At 46.8% G+C, this 20,000-nt stretch overlaps 1 protein-coding gene across 1 annotated transcript in view; it reads left to right on the top strand.

Moving 5' to 3' along the window:
• Positions 1-20,000, top strand: part of grin1b (glutamate receptor, ionotropic, N-methyl D-aspartate 1b) — a 35,311-nt gene that overhangs the window by 4,585 nt on the left and 10,726 nt on the right. Inside the window, exons 4-11 of the mRNA XM_053421130.1 lie at positions 434-610; positions 10,978-11,040; positions 11,912-12,009; positions 14,009-14,130; positions 17,993-18,167; positions 18,834-18,981; positions 19,368-19,454; positions 19,831-19,962. Of these exons, the coding sequence (XP_053277105.1) occupies positions 434-610; positions 10,978-11,040; positions 11,912-12,009; positions 14,009-14,130; positions 17,993-18,167; positions 18,834-18,981; positions 19,368-19,454; positions 19,831-19,962 (1,002 nt within the window). The remainder of the gene's footprint in view (positions 1-433; positions 611-10,977; positions 11,041-11,911; positions 12,010-14,008; positions 14,131-17,992; positions 18,168-18,833; positions 18,982-19,367; positions 19,455-19,830; positions 19,963-20,000) is intronic.

Below are 20,000 nucleotides of genomic sequence, written 5' to 3'. Positions count from 1 at the left end.
AGTACTTCACCAAGTTCTGTCAGTGTGCAGGGGGCCTCTGTTGCTACTGTTACGCCTGATGGAGTCTCCAGCCTCTGAATCAGAGACTTGTGTAAACTGATCTCGTGTCAGTTTGAAACTCTGGTTTGTGTTGGAGTCTGAACAAAAACTGAGACTTTAGTTAACGGGGACACAGACATTCTCTTCCTGATTGGTTCTCATCAGTCACATGACTCGACTACAAGCGGTGAACACTAAGCGTCGCTAACACTTCCTGTCGGTATCACTTCCTGTCGGTAGCACTTCCTGTCGGTATCACTTCCTGTCGGTAGCACTTCCTGTCGGTAACACTTCCTGTTGGTAGCACTTCCTGTCAGTAACAGTTCCACCTCCTCTGGTTGTGTGTCTTTGTTAATGAAGTTCTGAACACTAACCTGTTGGTCGTGGTCCCCAGAGCATCCACCTGTCCTTCCTGAGGACGGTCCCTCCCTACTCACACCAGGCTCAGGTCTGGTTCGACCTCATGAGGGAGTTCAGGTGGAACCACATCATCCTCATCGTCAGCGATGACCACGAAGGACGAGCTGCACAGAAGAGACTGGAGACACTGCTGGAGGAGAGAGAGACCAAGGTCAGCTGACACACACAGACACACAGAGACACACACAGACACACACAGACACACAGAGACACACACAGAGACACTGAGAGACACACAGAGACACAGACACGTGGACACTGAGAGACACAGAGACACACACAGACACACACACAGAGACACAGAGAGACAAATACACAGTGTGTGGGTCTGTATGTGTGTTTCATCCCTCCATCCTCCCTCCATTCCCCCTCCAACATCCCTTGAGCATCCCTCTTACATCCCTCCATCCTACCTCCATCATCCCTCTTACATCCCTCCATCCTACCTCCATCATCCCTCTTACATCCCTCCATCCTACCTCCATCATCCCTCTTACATCCCTCCATTCCCCGTCAACATCCCTCCATCCTCCCTCCATCATCCCTCCAACATCCCTCCATCCTCCCTCCAACATCCCTCCATCCTCCCTCCATCATCCCTCCAACATCCCTCCATCCTCCCTCCATCATCCCTCCACCATCCCTCTATTCCCCCTCCAACATCCCTCTAGCATCCCTCCATCATCCCTCCATCCTCCCTTCATCATCCCTCCACCATCCCTCTATTCCCCCTCCAACATCCCTCTAGCATCCCTCCATCATCCCTCCATCCTCCCTCCATCATCCCTCCATCTTCCCTCCATTATCCTTCCATCCTCCCTCCATCATCTCTCAAACATCCCTCCGTTCCCCCTCCAACATCCCTCTAGCATCCCTCCATCATCCCTCCATCCTCCCTCCATCATCCCTCCATCTTCCCTCCATTATCCTTCCATCCTACCTCCATCATCCCTCTTACATCCCTCCATCCTACCTCCATCATCCCTCTTACATCCCTCCATCCTACCTCCATCATCCCTCTTACATCCCTCCATTCCCCGTCAACATCCCTCCATCCTCCCTCCATCATCCCTCCAACATCCCTCCATCCTCCCTCCAACATCCCTCCATCCTCCCTCCATCATCCCTCCAACATCCCTCCATCCTCCCTCCATCATCCCTCCACCATCCCTCTATTCCCCCTCCAACATCCCTCTAGCATCCCTCCATCATCCCTCCATCCTCCCTCCATCATCCCTCCATCTTCCCTCCATTATCCTTCCATCCTCCCTCCATCATCTCTCAAACATCCCTCCGTTCCCCCTCCAACATCCCTCTAGCATCTTTCCATCATCCCTCCATCATCCCTCCATCCTCCCTCCATCATCCCTCCACCATCCCTCTATTCCCCCTCCAACATCCCTCCATCCTCCCTCCATCATCCCTCCACCATCCCTCTATTCCCCCTCCAACATCCCTCTAGCATCCCTCCATCATCCCTCCATCCTCCCTTCATCATCCCTCCACCATCCCTCTATTCCCCCTCCAACATCCCTCTAGCATCCCTCCATCATCCCTCCATCCTCCCTCCATCATCCCTCCATCTTCCCTCCATTATCCTTCCATCCTCCCTCCATCATCTCTCAAACATCCCTCCGTTCCCCCTCCAACATCCCTCTAGCATCCCTCCATCATCCCTCCATCCTCCCTCCATCATCCCTCCATCTTCCCTCCATTATCCTTCCATCCTACCTCCATCATCCCTCTTACATCCCTCCATCCTACCTCCATCATCCCTCTTACATCCCTCCATCCTACCTCCATCATCCCTCTTACATCCCTCCATTCCCCGTCAACATCCCTCCATCCTCCCTCCATCATCCCTCCAACATCCCTCCATCCTCCCTCCAACATCCCTCCATCCTCCCTCCATCATCCCTCCAACATCCCTCCATCCTCCCTCCATCATCCCTCCACCATCCCTCTATTCCCCCTCCAACATCCCTCTAGCATCCCTCCATCATCCCTCCATCCTCCCTCCATCATCCCTCCATCTTCCCTCCATTATCCTTCCATCCTCCCTCCATCATCTCTCAAACATCCCTCCGTTCCCCCTCCAACATCCCTCTAGCATCTTTCCATCATCCCTCCATCATCCCTCCATCCTCCCTCCATCATCCCTCCACCATCCCTCTATTCCCCCTCCAACATCCCTCCATCCTCCCTCCATCATCCCTCCACCATCCCTCTATTCCCCCTCCAACATCCCTCTAGCATCCCTCCATCATCCCTCCATCCTCCCTCCATCATCCCTCCATCTTCCCTCCATTATCCTTCCATCCTCCCTCCATCATCTCTTAAACATCCCTCCGTTCCCCCTCCAACATCCCTCTAGCATCTTTCCATCATCCCTCCATCATCCCTCCATCCTCCCTCCATCATCCCTCCACCATCCCTCTATTCCCCCTCCAACATCCCTCTAGCATCCCTCCATCATCCCTCCATCCTCCCTCCATCATCCCTCCATCTTCCCTCCATTATCCTTCCATCCTACCTCCATCATCTCTCAAACATCCCTCCGTTCCCCCTCCAACATCCCTCTAGCATCTTTCCATCATCCCTCCATCATCCCTCCATCCTCCCTCCATCATCCCTCCACCATCCCTCTATTCCCCTTCCAACATCCCTCTAGCATCCCTCCATCCTCCTTCCATCATCCCTCCACCATCCCTCTATTCCCCCTCCAACATCCCTCCATCCTCCCTCCATCATCCCTCCACCATCCCTCTATTCCCCCTCCAACATCCCTCCATCATCCCTCCATCCTCCCTCCATCATCCCTCCACCATCCCTCTATTCCCCCTCCAACATCCCTCTAGCATCCCTCCATCATCCCTCCATCCTCCTTCCATCATCCCTCCACCATCCCTCTATTCCCCCTCCAACATCCCTCCATCATCCCTTCATCCTCCCTCCATCATCCCTCCACCATCCCTCTATTCCCCCTCCAACATCCCTCTAGCATCCCTCCATCATCCCTCCATCCTCCCTTCATCATCCCTCCACCATCCCTCTATTCCCCCTCCAACATCCCTCTAGCATCCCTCCATCATCCCTCCATCCTCCTTCCATCATCCCTCCACCATCCCTCTATTCCCCCTCCAACATCCCTCCATCATCCCTCCATCCTCCCTCCATCATCCCTCCACCATCCCTCTATTCCCCCTCCAACATCCCTCCATCCTCCCTCCATCCTCCCTCCATCATCCCTCCACCATCCCTCTATTTCCCCTCCATCCACCCTCCATCCTCCCTCCATCATCCCTCCACCATCCCTCTATTCCCCCTCCATCATCCCTCCATCACCCTGCTTCACTGCAGCTTGTCTTTCATTGCTGCGTTTTCTTCTGTTTCTTTCTAGATTTCCACCAAGTGAACTTAGTGATTGTGTTTCTCTGGAATAAATCTGATGATGATTATTGATCTTTGATCTGAATAAAACGTTTTTGTCACAAATGTTTTTATCTGATCAGGAAACAAACAAAGAAATAAAACCATTTCATTCTTTTCTCATCAATCTTCAATGAAACATTTCTACATGTAAAACAACCTGGTGGAGGTTTGACTGCTTTATTTTTCATCTATACACTGTCTCTCGCTGGCTCTGTCTCTGTCTCTGTCTGTCTCTATCTGTCTCTATCTGTCTCTCTCTCTCTCTGTCTCTGTCTGTCTCTATCTGTCTCTGTCTCTGTCTCTATCTGTCTCTCTCTCTCTCTGTCTCTCTCTGTCTCTGTCTCTGTCTCTATCTGTCTCTCTCTGTCTCTGTCTCTGTCTCTCTCTCTCTGTCTGTCTCTCTGTCTCTGTCTCTATCTGTCTCTCTCTCTCTCTGTCTCTCTCTGTCTCTGTCTCTGTCTCTGTCTGTCTCTATCTGTCTCTGTCTCTGTCTCTATCTGTCTCTCTCTCTCTCTGTCTCTCTCTGTCTCTGTCTCTGTCTCTATCTGTCTCTCTCTGTCTCTGTCTCTCTCTCTCTCTGTCTCTCTCTGTCTCTGTCTCTATCTGTCTCTATCTGTCTCTGTCTCTGTCTCTATCTGTCTCTCTCTCTCTCTGTCTCTCTCTGTCTCTGTCTCTCTCTCTCTGTCTGTCTCTCTGTCTCTGTCTCTGTCTGTCTCTGTCTCTGTCTCTGTCTCTATCTGTCTCTCTCTCTCTCTGTCTCTCTCTGTCTCTGTCTCTGTCTCTGTCTCTCTCTCTCTGTCTGTCTCTCTGTCTCTGTCTCTGTCTCTATCTGTCTCTCTCTGTCTCTGTCTCTATCTGTCACTCTCTCTCTCTGTCTGTCTCTCTCTCTCTCTGTCTCTCTCTCTCTGTCTGTCTCTCTCTCTGTCTGTCTCTCTCTCTCTTTTCTCTCTCTCTCTATCTGTCTATGTCTCTGTCTCTCTCTCTCTCTGTCGCTCTCTGTCTGTCTCTCTCTCTCTGTCTCTGTCTCTTTGTCTCTGTCTCTCTCTCTCTCTATGTCTCTCTGTCTCTGTCTCTGTCTCTTTGTCTCTGTCTCTCTCTCTCTCTCTATCTCTCTCTCTTTCTCTCTCTCTCTCTCACTCTCTTCTCTCTCTATGTCTCTCTGTCTCTGTCTCTGTCTCTTTGTCTCTGTCCTCACTCTGTCTCTGTCTCTGTCTCTGTCTCTCTCTTTCTCTCTCTGTCTCTCTCTTTTCTCTCTCTTTTCTCTCTGTCTCTCTCTCTCTCTCTCTCTCTCTCTCTCTCTGTCTCTGTCTATTTGTCTCTGTCTCTCTCTTTCCGTCGTGTCATCTCTCTGTTCTTCACCTCCGTCTGTTGTCTGGTTTCATCAGCTGGACACTGAGTCGGAGCTTCTGTCCCAGCTGTTCGACCACCTGTCTGTGTCTCTGTCCCACCGTCTGTCCACACGTCCGTCTCTTCTCTGGTGTGGAACCTCAGGAACTCTGGATATTTAACAACAACAAAAAAACGTTTTAACCCTGAGCCTCAAAATAAGAAAAAGAAAAGAGTGTACAATATTTCATAATGAAGAGAAGGACAGTTTAGTGAAGTTTAAATGTGACTTCCTGTTTCACAGTTTGAGCCAAAGACCTTCATGAATATTATAGGAGACATGAATATTACAGCACACGAGTTAAAGTAGGTGAGTTTCTGAATTAAACATTTGTGATTCATAATGTAATAAACATCACAGCAGCAGCTCACGCTCTGTATTCATCCATTAACTTCAAGTGATCCCTCGACTGTACGAGCCGGCGACACGACGAGCTACGAGCTAGCATGTGGCTAACTGCAATGGCTTCACAGTGAACGTTGTTTTAATCCATAAAGTAAAACAGATTTCAAACCTTAAAATGAATCCACGCTTTGTAATGATATGTTCCCTTTCTAGACTCGGTGGCTGCTAACGTGTAAGCCCAAAGCTACCTGCTAACATGCTAGCCAGCGGGCTCTTGCTAATCAATCACAGGCCTTCTGTCTCTGGAGGTCACCTGTCAGTGAGTGTCACGTCCCAGTGAGCGTCCACTGGGACGTGACACTCCCCTGTCAGTGAGTGTCACGTCCCAGTGAGCGTCACTGTCACAACGTCTCTGGTTCAGAGCATAGGTTTTCTTAAAACACAGTTGGTATTTTACAGACTTGTGAGAATATAACACAATTTGTTACATTGTGTGTGTGTCTGTGTGTTCCTGTACTTATTTCTTTGTGAGGACCATTTTAAGCATAGACCTACAGAGTGAGGACATTTGACTGGTCCTCACTCTTTCAATGAACAGTTTGAGGGTTATGACCTGGTTTTAGGTTTCGGTTAGGGTTAGGTATTTAAGTTTGATGGCTAAGGTTCGGTGTGCGGGGCCAATGTCCTCACGAAGATAGCAGTACCAACGTGTGTTTGTGTGTGTGGTGTTCAGGGACTGCGGATGTAAATTTAATGAGATGAATGTTCGGAGTGGTTTGGGGACTAATGGGACGCTCCGCCGCCCGCCGGCTCAACATCAGAGGACATTTCCTGACAGATCGGTTCATCCTCGGCTCAGAGCAGATTAAACTTCACTGACCTGGAATATGGGAGGAGGCTTATAATGAGCTGCAGTTCATTTAGAAAGAAAATAGAAGCTTGTTGTTTACTGATGTTTGTGTTTTTGTGTGAGAAGCTTGTTCCAGAGTGTTCCAGGACATTTACAACATTTAAAACCTTTTTACCCTCTTCCTCCTGTAGATGTTGTTAGAGCTTTGTCCTAGAGTTGGTCTGATGAACTCATATGAGGAAGCAGAACTTAAACTCTTCATCGGCTCTGATTGACAGTGATGGAAAAGTGAACGCACCAATCAGGCAATACTGCGAGATGTGAGAAAGTAATGTCTGAAAAACCTGCTAACTTTGGAATAAAAGAGGGTTAGGGTTCGGATCAGACACGGTTTGTGTTAGAGAATGTGTTGAGGTGTTGAGTCAGGACACTGCTGAGTTAGTTGTGCGTGTTTCTTCAATAATATAACACAACTGGACAGGCTGATTAACTCCACAGAAAGACAAAGCTAAGATGGACAGTAGCTTTGTCCCAGTTCAGACGCTGCATTTAAAGACAGTGGTACGATTTGGCTTGCCCGTTTCAAAGGCTCCTTCAAATGGATCTGACAGACGGGTCCTAACGAGCTCGCTGCTCACTTGACCGAGCTGATGGAGCCGGGGACACAGAGACATTCAAGACTCAAAGATTCAACGTTGTGATTATACGTAGGTCCAATGAAACTGTAAGAGGCTCGTCTCTCTAGTCAAGATATGGAAGTGTCAAAAATATATACAAATATATGGATGAAAAACTATAATAGCAGCAAATAGTGAAGAAAATTCAACTACAGCTCAACCTCCAGAGGCCCCGCCCTCTTTTTGACAGAGTCATTCGGCGGATGCGGTCCCTTAATGAGGCCACAGGTAACAGCTAGCATACAGAGCTAACGGCTAAACATAAACTTCAATGTGAATCGCTTTAGAGATGGTAGATATGGACTGTAGACAAAGTCGTTTTTTAGTCCAAGTAATAAAATAGCAGTTTGGGAATAAAAATCAGAAACAATAGAAATAGACAGCTAGTGCACAGAGGAACAAACTGTTTGTGCTACATGAGCTACATTTTTAGCATTCGTGTTTATTTTTCTGTTTTGATAGAGTGAGGCTACAATGCTGATATTTATCAAACTGATACAGAGCTGCCAACTTTTCAAAAAACCTTGGAGTGAGATTTTGTCGGGGGTGACCAACATTTTGCCGCGCACACAGCCACACACGTTGGTGGCTCAAATATCAGGGAATTGTTGGAATTTGGCGTTGTATCCATGTTGTTCGCTGCATGCTGGTGGCCTTTGGGGCCCGAAGTCGTTGATAGGAGCGGCCGACTGGAGATGGACAACATTGGTTACATTCTTTGACGCAAAGACATAGCTGAAGGCCCCCCCCCCAGGAAATGTTGGTTTAAGTAGATGTTGTTTCCTGCATTCTAGTGGATGTTTGGGTGGTATGCTAAAGATGTGCAATACCTGAACTTCTTCTGATTCATGTTCCTCTGATCATGACTTGTAGGGCCTTCTAGCCTTGAGCTGAACATTCAACCAGAAAACTATTGTTGTGCCTCAATGACCACAATATAGCCTAATTAATAGACCTTTGTTTAAGATTTGACCAAGGTAGGTTGATTGACATTTTGATTACAATGGTTTTCAACTAATTCTGAACTGAAACCTAACCTATATTTTAAATAATTGTATTCTTAAGAGCAGTTAATGATTTATGTTCGCCTCCCACCACACTTTCCATCAGACAAAAAAGTGCAACGAATAAAGTGCTTAAACAGTAGCCTTTTTAAGCAACACAATGGACCCTCTTCCCCAAAATAAAATTTGTCTGGAGCCGCAAAACATATTTGATAACAAAGCTAATAAAGTTTTATATAAAGTTATACTATACTAAACTATGGTTTGTTGCATTTATGAAATTATCGAACAACAATAAAGAAAACTGTTGACATTTGATTGATATTTTTACCTGTTACAACAAAGGAAAAACCAAACGCTTATGAAGAGAAGAAAATACACAGGCAAGTGTCGGCCTACTTTGAAATAAATTAAACACAGACCTTTGTAGGGCTATTTGAGTCCTCCCCGTATTTGTGGAAAATGTATGAAATAAGAAGTACCCTATTTTTAAATAAATAAAAACATATAGCTGCAGCCTAATAGCTTAAAAATATATATTTTAGTTGGCGAAATATTTAAACGAAAAGTGAGAGCAGGTCAGGCTGGAGGCGGACACAGAAACTGCAGCTTGGTAGAAACCAACTGCAGCTTCTGCTCTGATCAAGACGCTGAGCTCTGATCAGCTGAGACCAGAGAAACTCTGTGTTTTCACTGTTTCCACTGAGCAGCCGGTGAGTCAGTGACCAGCTCCTTCACGTGAACGAGCTCTGGTCTTGTGTCTCTGAGCGAGTGCGCGGGGCGGGGGGCGGAGCCTCGGGACCGGTGCGCTATCTGGGGCACACACACACACACACACACACACACACACTCGCCCGCTCCTGGTACTTCATGACGGCCTGATACGATGATGTTTTAAAAAATGATCGTGACTTAGTCAACCACCAACATTTTCGTCTCGTCTCGTCAACAAGTTAAAATAGATTTAGTCATGCGCTTCACTTCAAAGATCCAGGTTTTTTTTGGCGTGAGAAATTGGATGTGTGGCGTGAGTGCGTGTGAAAACATGCAAAAGCGTGTGTCACACGGCGGAAGCGTGAGAGTTGGCAGCTCTGCTGATAGCATATGCTAACTGTGCTGATTGACTGAGCTATCAATTCTCTATAGTTAGCTTTAGGGGCTAACAGTGTTTGAACTGTGTTCTTACAGTAAGCTAGCTAGTTTAAATCACATTTCATTAGGTTGTTAAATGGAGTTAGTCTTTTTGCTAAGCTAGGCTAACCTTATTCTGGACATACGGTCAGTTGTCTGAAACGTCTTTGGAGAGAACAGACAGATGATTTAGTTTTAAATCTTTTCATGTAGAGTTCATACAGAGCATCGAACTAAAATAAAACATGTTTGTTGTCCAGGATCAGACTTTGACAGGTTTACGGTGAATTTTTCTTCTGTGTTCTCAGCTCTAAAAATAAACCACTGATCTGTTCACAGCAGCAGATCTGAGCTCATCTCCCAAAATAAACACAGGTCACAGTTATTCATCAGTAGCTGTCTTTCCAGGCGCCTTCTAAAATTAAATATCGCAGCTGGACTCACGTCTTTACCAACATTTTTTCCCCATTATATCTTACTGTGTTCATGCTACAGTACATGAAGTACTAGTGAAACATGTTTTAAAAATATTCCACATATGAGATATGAGACAACATAGTAACTGAAAACAGACAGACAGGTGGATTGACAGTGGACAGGTGGACCTATGGACAGACAAGTGGACAAACAGCTGGACAGATAGGTGGACAGACAGGTGGACAGATATATAGGTAGACAGATGTGTAGTTGGACAGACAGTTGGACAGCCAGATGGGCAAACGTACAGGTGGTCAGATGTACAGGTGGACGGACACTTGGGTAAACATATAGGTGAACCGATTTACAGGTGGACAGTTGCCAGGTGGACAGACAGTGGAAAGGTGGACAGACAGTGGAAAGTTGGACAGACATTGGACAGGTGGACTGACAAGTGGACAGGTGGACAGTTAGACAGACATTGGACAGGTGGACAGACAAGTGGACAGTGGACAGTTGGACAGACATTGGACAGGTGGACTGACAAGTGGACAGGTGGACAGTTAGACAGACATTGGACAGGTGGACAGACAAGTGGACACTGGACAGTTGGACAGACAGTGGGCGGGTGGACAGACAAGTGGAGAGGTGGACAGTTAGACAGACATTGGACAGGTGGACAGACAAGTGGACAGTGGACAGTTGGACAGACATTGGACAGGTGGCCAGACAAGTGGACACTGGACAGTTGGACAGACAGTGGGCGGGTGGACAGACAAGTGGAGAGGTGGACAGTTAGACAGACATTGGACAGGTGGACAGACAAGTGGACAGTGGACAGTTGGACAGACAATGGACAGGTGGACAGACAAGTGGACACTGGACAGTTGGACAGACAATGGACAGGTGGACAGACAAGTGGACAGTTGGACAGACAATGGACAGGTGGACAGACAAGTGGACACTGGACAGTTGGACAGACAATGGACAGGTGGACAGACAAGTGGACAGTTGACAGTTGGATAGACAGTGGGCGGGTGGACAGACATTCAACAGGTGGACAGAGAGTGGACAGATGGACAGTTGGACAGCCAGCAGACAGGTGGACAGCCAGTGGACAGGTGGACAGTGGACAGTCGGTGGTGTGTCTGCATGTCCCTCCAGCCTCCTGACTAGAAGCTCTCATCATGTGTTGTATGCTTTACCTCATTTTCTCGGACTGTCTATAATCTTCTTCTGTGTCTGCATATTTTCTCTGTGCACATTACCCATCAGACTAAAAACAGGAACTATGAAAACCTCGACCAACACAGCTTTGACTTCAGGAGAACACCCAAGGTATAAACTTGCATGGTCACATGATGCACGCCGCCCAACAACTCTCTGAGCTCGCCCAGTAGAGGCCCAACACACCAGCCCCGCCCAGTTCCAGCTCCAGAGATAGACTCTTATCCTGGTGGCACGTCTGTCCTCCACCATCTCTTTCTTTTGATTTCTCATGAGTCCTGCACACTGGGAATGGGTCCACACTCGCTAGCAGAGACGCCCTCCCTCTCCCCCCCCCCACTCCCCCTCTTCCTCCTCTCTGAGTTCCATGTGAAGGTTGCATGTGGTCAGGCTGAGGCTTGGCTCTGTCTGCAGGTCTGAGGAACACCAGCAGGATCCTCTCCCTCCTCTGCAACATCAAACCTCCTTTTCTCTTTCTTTGGGGAAATGAACCACTCCCCCCCCCCCCCCCCCCCCCCCTGATCCTGTACTCCTCGCCTCCCTCCTCCCCTCCTTCTCTTCACTCAAATCTTTTTTTTAGTTTGCGGTTGCATCAGCGCTCTCTAACATGCACGTCCCTGATTGGTTGGTTGGTTGGAGTCTTGAAAGCGCCTCAGTTTGCATGCGCCAACACACCACGCACAACTTTCTGCCCCTCCTCCGTTGTAGTCAAGCTTCAACTTTGAGTTTTCTTTCAGTTCAGCAGATCTCCAACACTTTGTGTCCGTTTATTGGCCCCGCCCCCCTCCGCCCATGGTAGCGTGGGTAAGAGGGAGCATGGTCGAGGCTGGGTTTCGGGAAGGGGTGGGGGACAGGTTGTTTAAATGGGAGGAGATCTTGATGGTTCTGAGTTAACAATGTCCTACGATGTGTTCTGTGGTGCTGTGCCATGTTTCTCATTATTCCACGATGCTCCCTGTGGCCCTGCACGTTGGTCCTTCAGGCAGAGAAGGTGCTGCTGTTCAGCCAGGACACCAACCTGACATCTCTACTGCTGGAGGCCAGAGACCTGGAGGCTCGAGTCATCATCCTCTCTGCCAGGTTGGTACAAAACAGATATTCATCCTGGTTCCCAGCTGGTTTTACTGGTTGTTACCAGGCGTTTGATTGGGAATTAGGGTTTCTCCCAACTGGGCTGGTTTCTATTGGGTTGAAGCTACTGCTTCACAACTTTATATTAACTAAATCTGTTTGTCTCCTTGACATTAACATCTGTTTTTCTCAAGACTGAGAAACATTAATTATTAGACAACTGCCAACTGTGGATTTCTCTCTCCTGGTGGGGGACGAGTTTCTACCCCAGCTGAAGGAGTGTAAGGGGCTCAGGGTCAGATGGAGTGGGAGATGGACAGGAGGTTCAGTGCAGCATCAGTGGGGCTGTAGGCATTTGAATATAACATTATACTGAGCCAAAAGACACAACTTTAGATTTGCCAGTTGATCTATGTTCAGACCCTCACCTGTGCTCAGTAGCTTTATACATGGCCTGTCTGGACGTCAAGAGGGAGCTCGGAGTCGAGCTCCAGCTTCTCTGAATGGAATCGGACCATTGAGGTTGCTTGGTCATCTGATCAGGAACCTCCTGCATAGAATATCCCATCATGCCTGGGAGCAGCTCAGGATGCTCAGGCAGGACCTGTAAAGGGTCGCTGAGGAGAGGGACGTTTTGGACACCCTAAGTAACTGGCTGTCCACTCTCTTCCTGGTGGCTAAGATTAAGATCCCAAACACATGCACAGACATGCACACTCATTCAGGTAGGGAAATGTAACCTCTGCTTTTGACCCATCTGGTGCAGGACACACAGATCAGTGAGCGACCATGTACGGCGCCCGGGGAGCAGATGTTGGGGGAGTAAGGTGCCTTGCTCAGGGGAACTAAACAGGGTAGGGAGAATCCTCTTGTATTTTTGGACAGATCAATCCAGGTTCGTCTTTTTGTTTTTTCTCCGTGGAGTCGAACCAGAGACCTTTTCTGCCCATAGTCCACGTTTCTGCCACTACTCCACCGCCTCTCGCCTAAGGTGTCCAAGGTGTTCATAGGTGTTCACCAGCTGTGGGTTCGACGTGGTTCCCTTGGTGACTTTGGCTGTAAATAAAGATGGAGGGCTCCCGAAAGTGAAGCTAAATCATCTCAATCACCCCCTGGTGGCTGGCTGAGTAATAGGCTCTTTTATTTATCTGTGTTGTGAGTTCCAAACAGCTCAGTAATGTTTTCCGTGATGTTGTCTGTCACAGCGCTGAATCATTTTCATAGCTGGTCTTTGCTAATGAGCTGGCATAAATCATTGGCCACTGAGATATTTTAAATGAGAGGTGGGAGCGTTGAATTGGCTGTGATGAACTTCCCGTCTACTTTGCACTTGCAAAGGCTAAACCCTGTGGGGCTGTGGAAACCCTGTGGGTGAGATTCCTGTTTCTCTAAAACATCAACTGTTCATGAGTTTAGAAGAAGTCAAGTCCCGTTTTCAGCGTTGTTAAATGGTGTATCACATTCTTCAAGTAATCCTGTGGGGTTGTGTTTTAGCCAAACATTTTTAATCAACTCATTTGGAGTAAGATTCACTGGACAGAGATAAAAAGTTTTAAATGTTTTAACTCTTTGTGCCTCACTCACGAAATTCACAAATGCCTTTATATCACAGTGATGTGAGTCGTCGCTAACTGCAGCTAAAACACCTATTCAACCCCCCTAGACCTCCTCCATGTTAACAGATGGGACATGGACCAAACTAAAAAATCCAGTTAGACATTAAATAAATGTTTGTCAAAGATGTTTCTGTCATTTCGGTCATTTTTATCTCAATGATGATGGTTCAAGTGTTTCTGATCAGTTTGGATTTGGGTTTAATTATTATTATTATGTTGTTTGATGATGCAAAAACAGGAGTCGTCATGATTGACAGCTGACACTGACTCCTGATTGGTTGAAAGTATATATATTATGTATTGTCTGTATATATTAGTAATATAAATAATGATACAGTCTGAATAGAAGACGTGGAACCAGCAGCTTCAGGTGTGTGTTTGTGTGTTTTCAGTGAGGACGAGGCGGCTGCCGTCTATAAAGCAGCTCGTCAGCTCAACATGACCGGCTCTGGTTACGTCTGGATGGTGGGAGAGAGAGAGATGACTGGCAAAGCTCTGAGTGAAGCTCCAGACGGTAGGTCCCACTCTGCTCCTCTCTCCTCACTAACCTTCCCCACTCTGCGTCTCAGCTCTGCTTCCATCCAAACCTCAGTCTGATTGGTTGATTGATTGGTTGATTGATTGATTGATTGATTGATTGATGGGCTTCACTGATGTTAAACTGAGCAGCACAGTGACACCAATCTGCAGATAAAATTACATGAAAGTCTCCAGGAGCTGTGTACGTCTGTTGACTTATTCTGTTTCTATATTTACACTCACGTCAGTTTCATGATGAGCTTTTGGAGTTTAAAAACATTTCTGTTAACAGTAAGAGAGAAGTTGATAAGTAGATAACCACAGAAGAATCGGAGGTGATTTATAAATACACACGATCAGAAGAGTTTTTTGTTAATCAGAATGGATTCAATAAGTTGGGTTGCGTTGATGAAGCTGAGTGGTTATGATGATGGGCTGTTTGGGCAAACTGTATTTAGGCTTTAGCAGTGGTTTTGGAGTTGAACAAGAAGTATAAATCCCATCCATCATTTTCTGAACAAAGATTCTGATTTTCAGCCATAATATTTTAACCATCCAAGGTTAAACTCTCCTGAAGAAGCTACAGATCTGGATGACACTAACTGGGTGTTAAGAATGTTCAGTTATTATTTTTAATTAGATTTAATCTGAAAGTGTTTTTACTGCAGTAAACAGGTTTTTAAACAATGTGTTTGTGACAGCATCAGTATGTTGTGCCAAGTTGTCAGGATGTTGTAGGAGACTTTTACAGTCTGGATATTAGAAGGACTTCAAACCCTCAGTGTTATATTTCTGTACATAGCATCAGAAAAGAATCATAACTCTGATCACACACATGAAACACACGTGATCAGACTCAGTGACACACACACGTCCTGAAGACAATTTGATGGTTGATTCATTCTCTCTTCATCCTCAGTTCACTGCAAACAGCTGATTCATTCTCCTTCACTGGACAGTGAGTTGTGTCTGGCAGTCAGACTTTAGATCATCACTGAGGTGTCGTGAGAAGGTCAAAACCAGCTGTTTCAGACATGGTCAAGGTGATTGGATGGAAGCAGTGCTCTCTCTCTCTCTCTCTCTCTCTCTCTCTCTCTCTCTCTCTCTCTCTCTCTCTCTTGCTGTAGGTCTCCAATGAAGAAGCTCATCCTCATCATCATCAGTTAGCTTCTCAGCGTCCTGGTGTGTTCCTCTCTGGTTTCTTCTGACGCTGGTTGAACGTTTAAACACAGAAACACGTGTTTAAAGGTTCTGAACCACGACCTTCTTCTCTGCCTCATTGTAACTGTGGCTTTAAATGTGTCTAACATCTTTTGTTTGTTTCATTTTCTATAGTGTGTGTCATCCGCCCACCGTCTGCCCGTTCTCACAGTAGCCAATAACATGTGCTGCTATACGGGGGAGGGGAGGGGTTGAGCTTAATGCAGGTTTGATTATGTGGGGGGGGGGGGTGATAAAGGGCTTGTGTCACCGCGGTTACCTTGATGTATGTCTGAACACACACTGGTAAGATGCCGCCGCTGCTTCCTGCTTGATGCTTTGCCCTTTACCATTGGTCAAGGAAGGCCCCGCCCACTGCAACATGGAGCATGGGGGCGGAGTTAATTGATTCAGCTGATTACACAGTCAGCCAGATGAACATGTGATGCACAGCTTCACTCTACGGACATTTAAAGTTTCTATACATGAAAAACCAAGTCAGTTCAGTCACATGACTTTTATTTTCATTGTACCTTCTGCAGTGTTTGTCTGTCCACACACTTTTGGCCAGTAACACAACATTTCCCTTCACTGTCATGAATCAGCTCAGATCTTCAGCAGACACACACAGGAAGTTTTAAATGTAATTTCTGATTTATTTTCCATCACTGCTGAGAGTTTGAATGTGATGAGCTGATGAAGGATCAGCAGGCGTGTCCGTCCCTCTGGCTGCTGGGTAATCGCCCCCCCCCCCCCCCCCCCCGCTCTGTTGCTGTGGCTTTTTGTTTGAGAAAACATCCTCACCTGCCAGCTGCTGCACTCTTAGAAATGATGTGTTATTTTTGACACATCTGTTCCCACCAGTCTCCAGATGTGTCAAAAATAATTCATCATCCATTAAAGTGCAGCAAGACTGAACTCTGAAAATAATCCTGAGCTGCTTTGTCTCTGTTAGAGGAGCTTTCTTTTCAGGGGAACGGTTTCAGATCAAAGCCTTTGTGTCACGACGCAATCTCACATTTTCATCTCTACTGTTTATCTGATATATCGAACTCTGACTCAAATGATGAAATAAACTAAGGTCAGTTCAGTCGGATTAAAAGAAAGGAAATGACAGAACCAGACCTGATGTAAATCAGCTGTTTGACATGATTTATAATGAATACACTTATTACACAGTGTAGTGAACTGCCAGCACACACAGGGTACAGCTATTTATACATATGGTGACCTACAGAGAGGTTCAGCTCGTCAGTGGTGTGAAGGTTTATTCTCCTTATTGTCTCCTTATAACATCTCAGTCTTCAATCTCTCCCTGAGAAATCTCTTGAAACCACTAACCACTGTAGCTATGAGACGCTGAGTCCTTCACCATTTTACAGTTCATCAAATATTGATAAATAGTTTCTGAAAAACTACAGCTGCCATGAAATGAATCCCCAGAAAGAGCCGTGTTCGTAAACCTGCTCGTCTCCACAAATCTACTTCTGGAACAACATCTGTTCCCCTTCAGCAGCTTGACCTCAGAGGTCAGATGAGAGCATCATATCTCTGAGGCGTTCCACAGGTTATTATATAACTCAACATGTAATTAACATCATAAAGGCTGCGTCTGAAACGAGTCCCTGAACAGAGACACTGTGACGTTATGGATTCTCTATGTTGTTTTTCTTCACCAGACATTTGTCACTTCATGAGGAAAACGTCCTTCAGCTGCCTGCTAGCATTGTTAGCATTCCTCGGTGTAAACGCTACGATGCTCCGGTGAACTCTTCCCTTTGAAAGAGCTGAAGAGAGCTCAGGAGTATTGTTTATAACATGGTGCGTCAGGGAGAGACAAGAGCTAATGTGGTGCTAGCGAGGACAGCTTGTACCCAGCCTTTCAGATACAGGATGCTAACTGTAGCAGGAAGTTTCAGCTTGTCATTCTCTGCAGTTTCAGGACAGTGTGTTCGCTAGCTCTCTCCTGTGGAGCGAGGCTTAGCTAGCTGCTCCATTCGTTTCAGTGAGGGACATTAGCTAGCTGTAATTCTGGAGGGAAGTTGAAACATCGGTAGTTTTAATTTCATGTAATCCTTAATGGTCATTGTACTTAGTGGTAGCAAATATAAGTTTGGGAGGGAACGGTAGTGTTGCTGGCTGCTACTTCCATGTTTACATCTGTTAGCATCTGTACCAGTCGTTAGGATGGTGAGACTTTAGCCTGTTGTTGTGTTCCAGTGGTTTTAATGCTAACAGTGTTAGCAAAAATGTTGTGGGTCGGCTGGAGGACATGTGTGACGAGTTCCTGCTGAAGGAAAACACCACTCAGTTCATAACCAAGCTTTTCTGTCCTGAGACGAACGGCTGGGATTCTCAGAGTGAACTCCCAGCATGCACTTTGGTAGTACTTAACACTGACCTGACGCCTGAAGCCCCGAGTGTGTGTGTGTGTGTGTTTGAATTACACAAAACTCTTTAATTACATCTGTAAAATTAAGTGTGTGAGATGTTTTAATTAACTTGTCTGTATGAATGAGGGCGTCTTCAGTCTGCAGCCAGTGTAACTCCCTTCTGTGTGTGTGTGTGTGTGTGTGTGTGTGTGTGTGTGTGTGTGTTCGTGTGTGTGTGTGTGTGTGCGCATGTGTGTGTGTGTGTGTGTGTGTGTGTGTCTGCAGGCCTGCTGGGCCTCCAGCTCATTAATGGTAAGAACGAGTCGGCTCACATCGCGGACGCCGTGTCGGTTGTGGCTCAATCTCTGCAAGAGCTGTTTGAGAAGGAGAACATCACGGAGCCGCCGCGGGGCTGCGTGGGAAACACCAACATCTGGAGGACCGGGCCGCTCTTCAAACGGTCAGTAGCACCCGCAGGTCACAGGTCAGAGGTCAGGCCTGACGACTCATTGTCCTCTGGTAACTTTTAGCTTCAGTCTGGTCCATTTGTTTCATTTCCTGTTTACTTCCTGTAGAAAACATATGGATAACATCATGAGAGTTAAATGTGCGGCACCTGTTTCACCTTCACTTCTGCCCTCAGACACGATACAACTGATTTTGAGACTAATATTAAGAGTCAAGTAGCTTTTTGTGTGACCGGATGTGGGCTCAGCCAGGGAACACTCCAACAACTGATCCGTGGGTGAAGAAGCCTGCGTGGCCGCGTTGCATTCATGGGTTTATCAGTTTGTGTTTCTAATCCTCCGAGCGGAGCCACTTCCTCCAGCTTCAACCGGAGATAAAAGCTCAGAGTCAGAGACGCTTCACTGGTCCAATGTCCACACGACAGTCATAGAGCGTCCTCCTCCTCTCTGACTGACCTATATAGAGCGTCAGGTCGAGTTGAATCATGTTTGTTTATGTCCAGTGTCACACTCTGTCACAGCCACAGCATCATGTGACCTGTTCTTACTCAAAGTCACGTAACCTCATGTTAAAAATCTAAATCAAATCCCTAGCCCAAAAGAAGACAGATTTCCCCTTAGCTGACTGGGACTCTTCTTCTCTCTGATTGGCTCCTCAGGGTGCTGATGTCATCAAAGTACCCTGACGGTCTGACTGGGCGGATTGAGTTCAACGACGATGGCGACCGCCGTTTCGCCACCTACGGCATTCTGAACTACCAGAAACCAGGCCGCCTGGTCCAGGTCGGAGTCTTCAATGGATCCCAGGTAGAGAACAGCTGGTTTCAAATGACCTTACGCCTGCTTCTATACCTGATGGACGTCAGCAGCCGTCCTCCTCGTGTCTCGGAAGAGGAACGTTCAATGAGACCAGGACAGTTTGTCTGGATTGTGTGTGTGCATGTCTTTCAATAGAGCGATTAGGGTTCAATAGCATTATTGTAAGTAAAATTAGGTTAAGGGGGGGGCTAGCGGCTAGGGTATGCACTATGTCAATGAGTGTCCTCACAACTACAGAGAGATAAGTGTGTGAGTGTTCATCTCCTGCCTCTTCAAATATGCATGTACCTCTTCAGTACTGATGCTATCATCCAGTCGTGGTGACACACTGAGACCTGCCTGAAACAACACGACAACCTGTGTGTGTGTCTCAGGTTGTGATGAACCCTCAGAGGAAGATCATCTGGCCTGGAGGAGAGACAGAGAAACCAGTCGGGTACCAGATGTCCACTAAACTGAAGGTACAGTCACAGCTACGCCTCAAACATCTGTTACTGAAATATATAAAAAATATCTCTGTATAAAATATTATAATAAATAAATAAAAAATAAATTATTAAGATATCCGATTCTATTCCATTTAATAGATTTTTTAGAAGAAGACTCTAACAGTCACTTTGGTTTCAGTTGTCAAACCTTCGTCATGTTTTCATATGAACTAGAAATACAAGAGGCTGACAGATCGGGGGGGGGGGGGGGGCACCAGGCCCCTGTCCGCCCTCTGACAAATGAATGAAATGGTGGTTTTAACAGTATTTGATGGTGAGATTTAAGTTTATGTTATGCAGCTCGTTAGTTAGTCCCCGGGTTGTGTAACGTGTGTGCGTGTGTGTTCAGATTGTCACGATCCATCAGGAGCCGTTTGTGTACGTGAAGCCGACAAAGAGCGACGGGACGTGCAAGGAGGAGTACACAGTGAACGGGGTCCTGATCAAGAAGGTGATCTGCACCGGACCCAACGGGACCATTCCAGGTTAACACACATCTCAACTCCTACTGAAACTGTT

Source organism: Pleuronectes platessa, chromosome 4 (assembly GCF_947347685.1).
Source record: "Pleuronectes platessa chromosome 4, fPlePla1.1, whole genome shotgun sequence".
In the NCBI taxonomy this organism is placed as follows: Eukaryota; Metazoa; Chordata; class Actinopteri; order Pleuronectiformes; family Pleuronectidae; genus Pleuronectes; species Pleuronectes platessa.
Note: the sequence above shows the minus strand (reverse complement) of the source record. Positions and strands in the feature narration are given on the sequence as shown.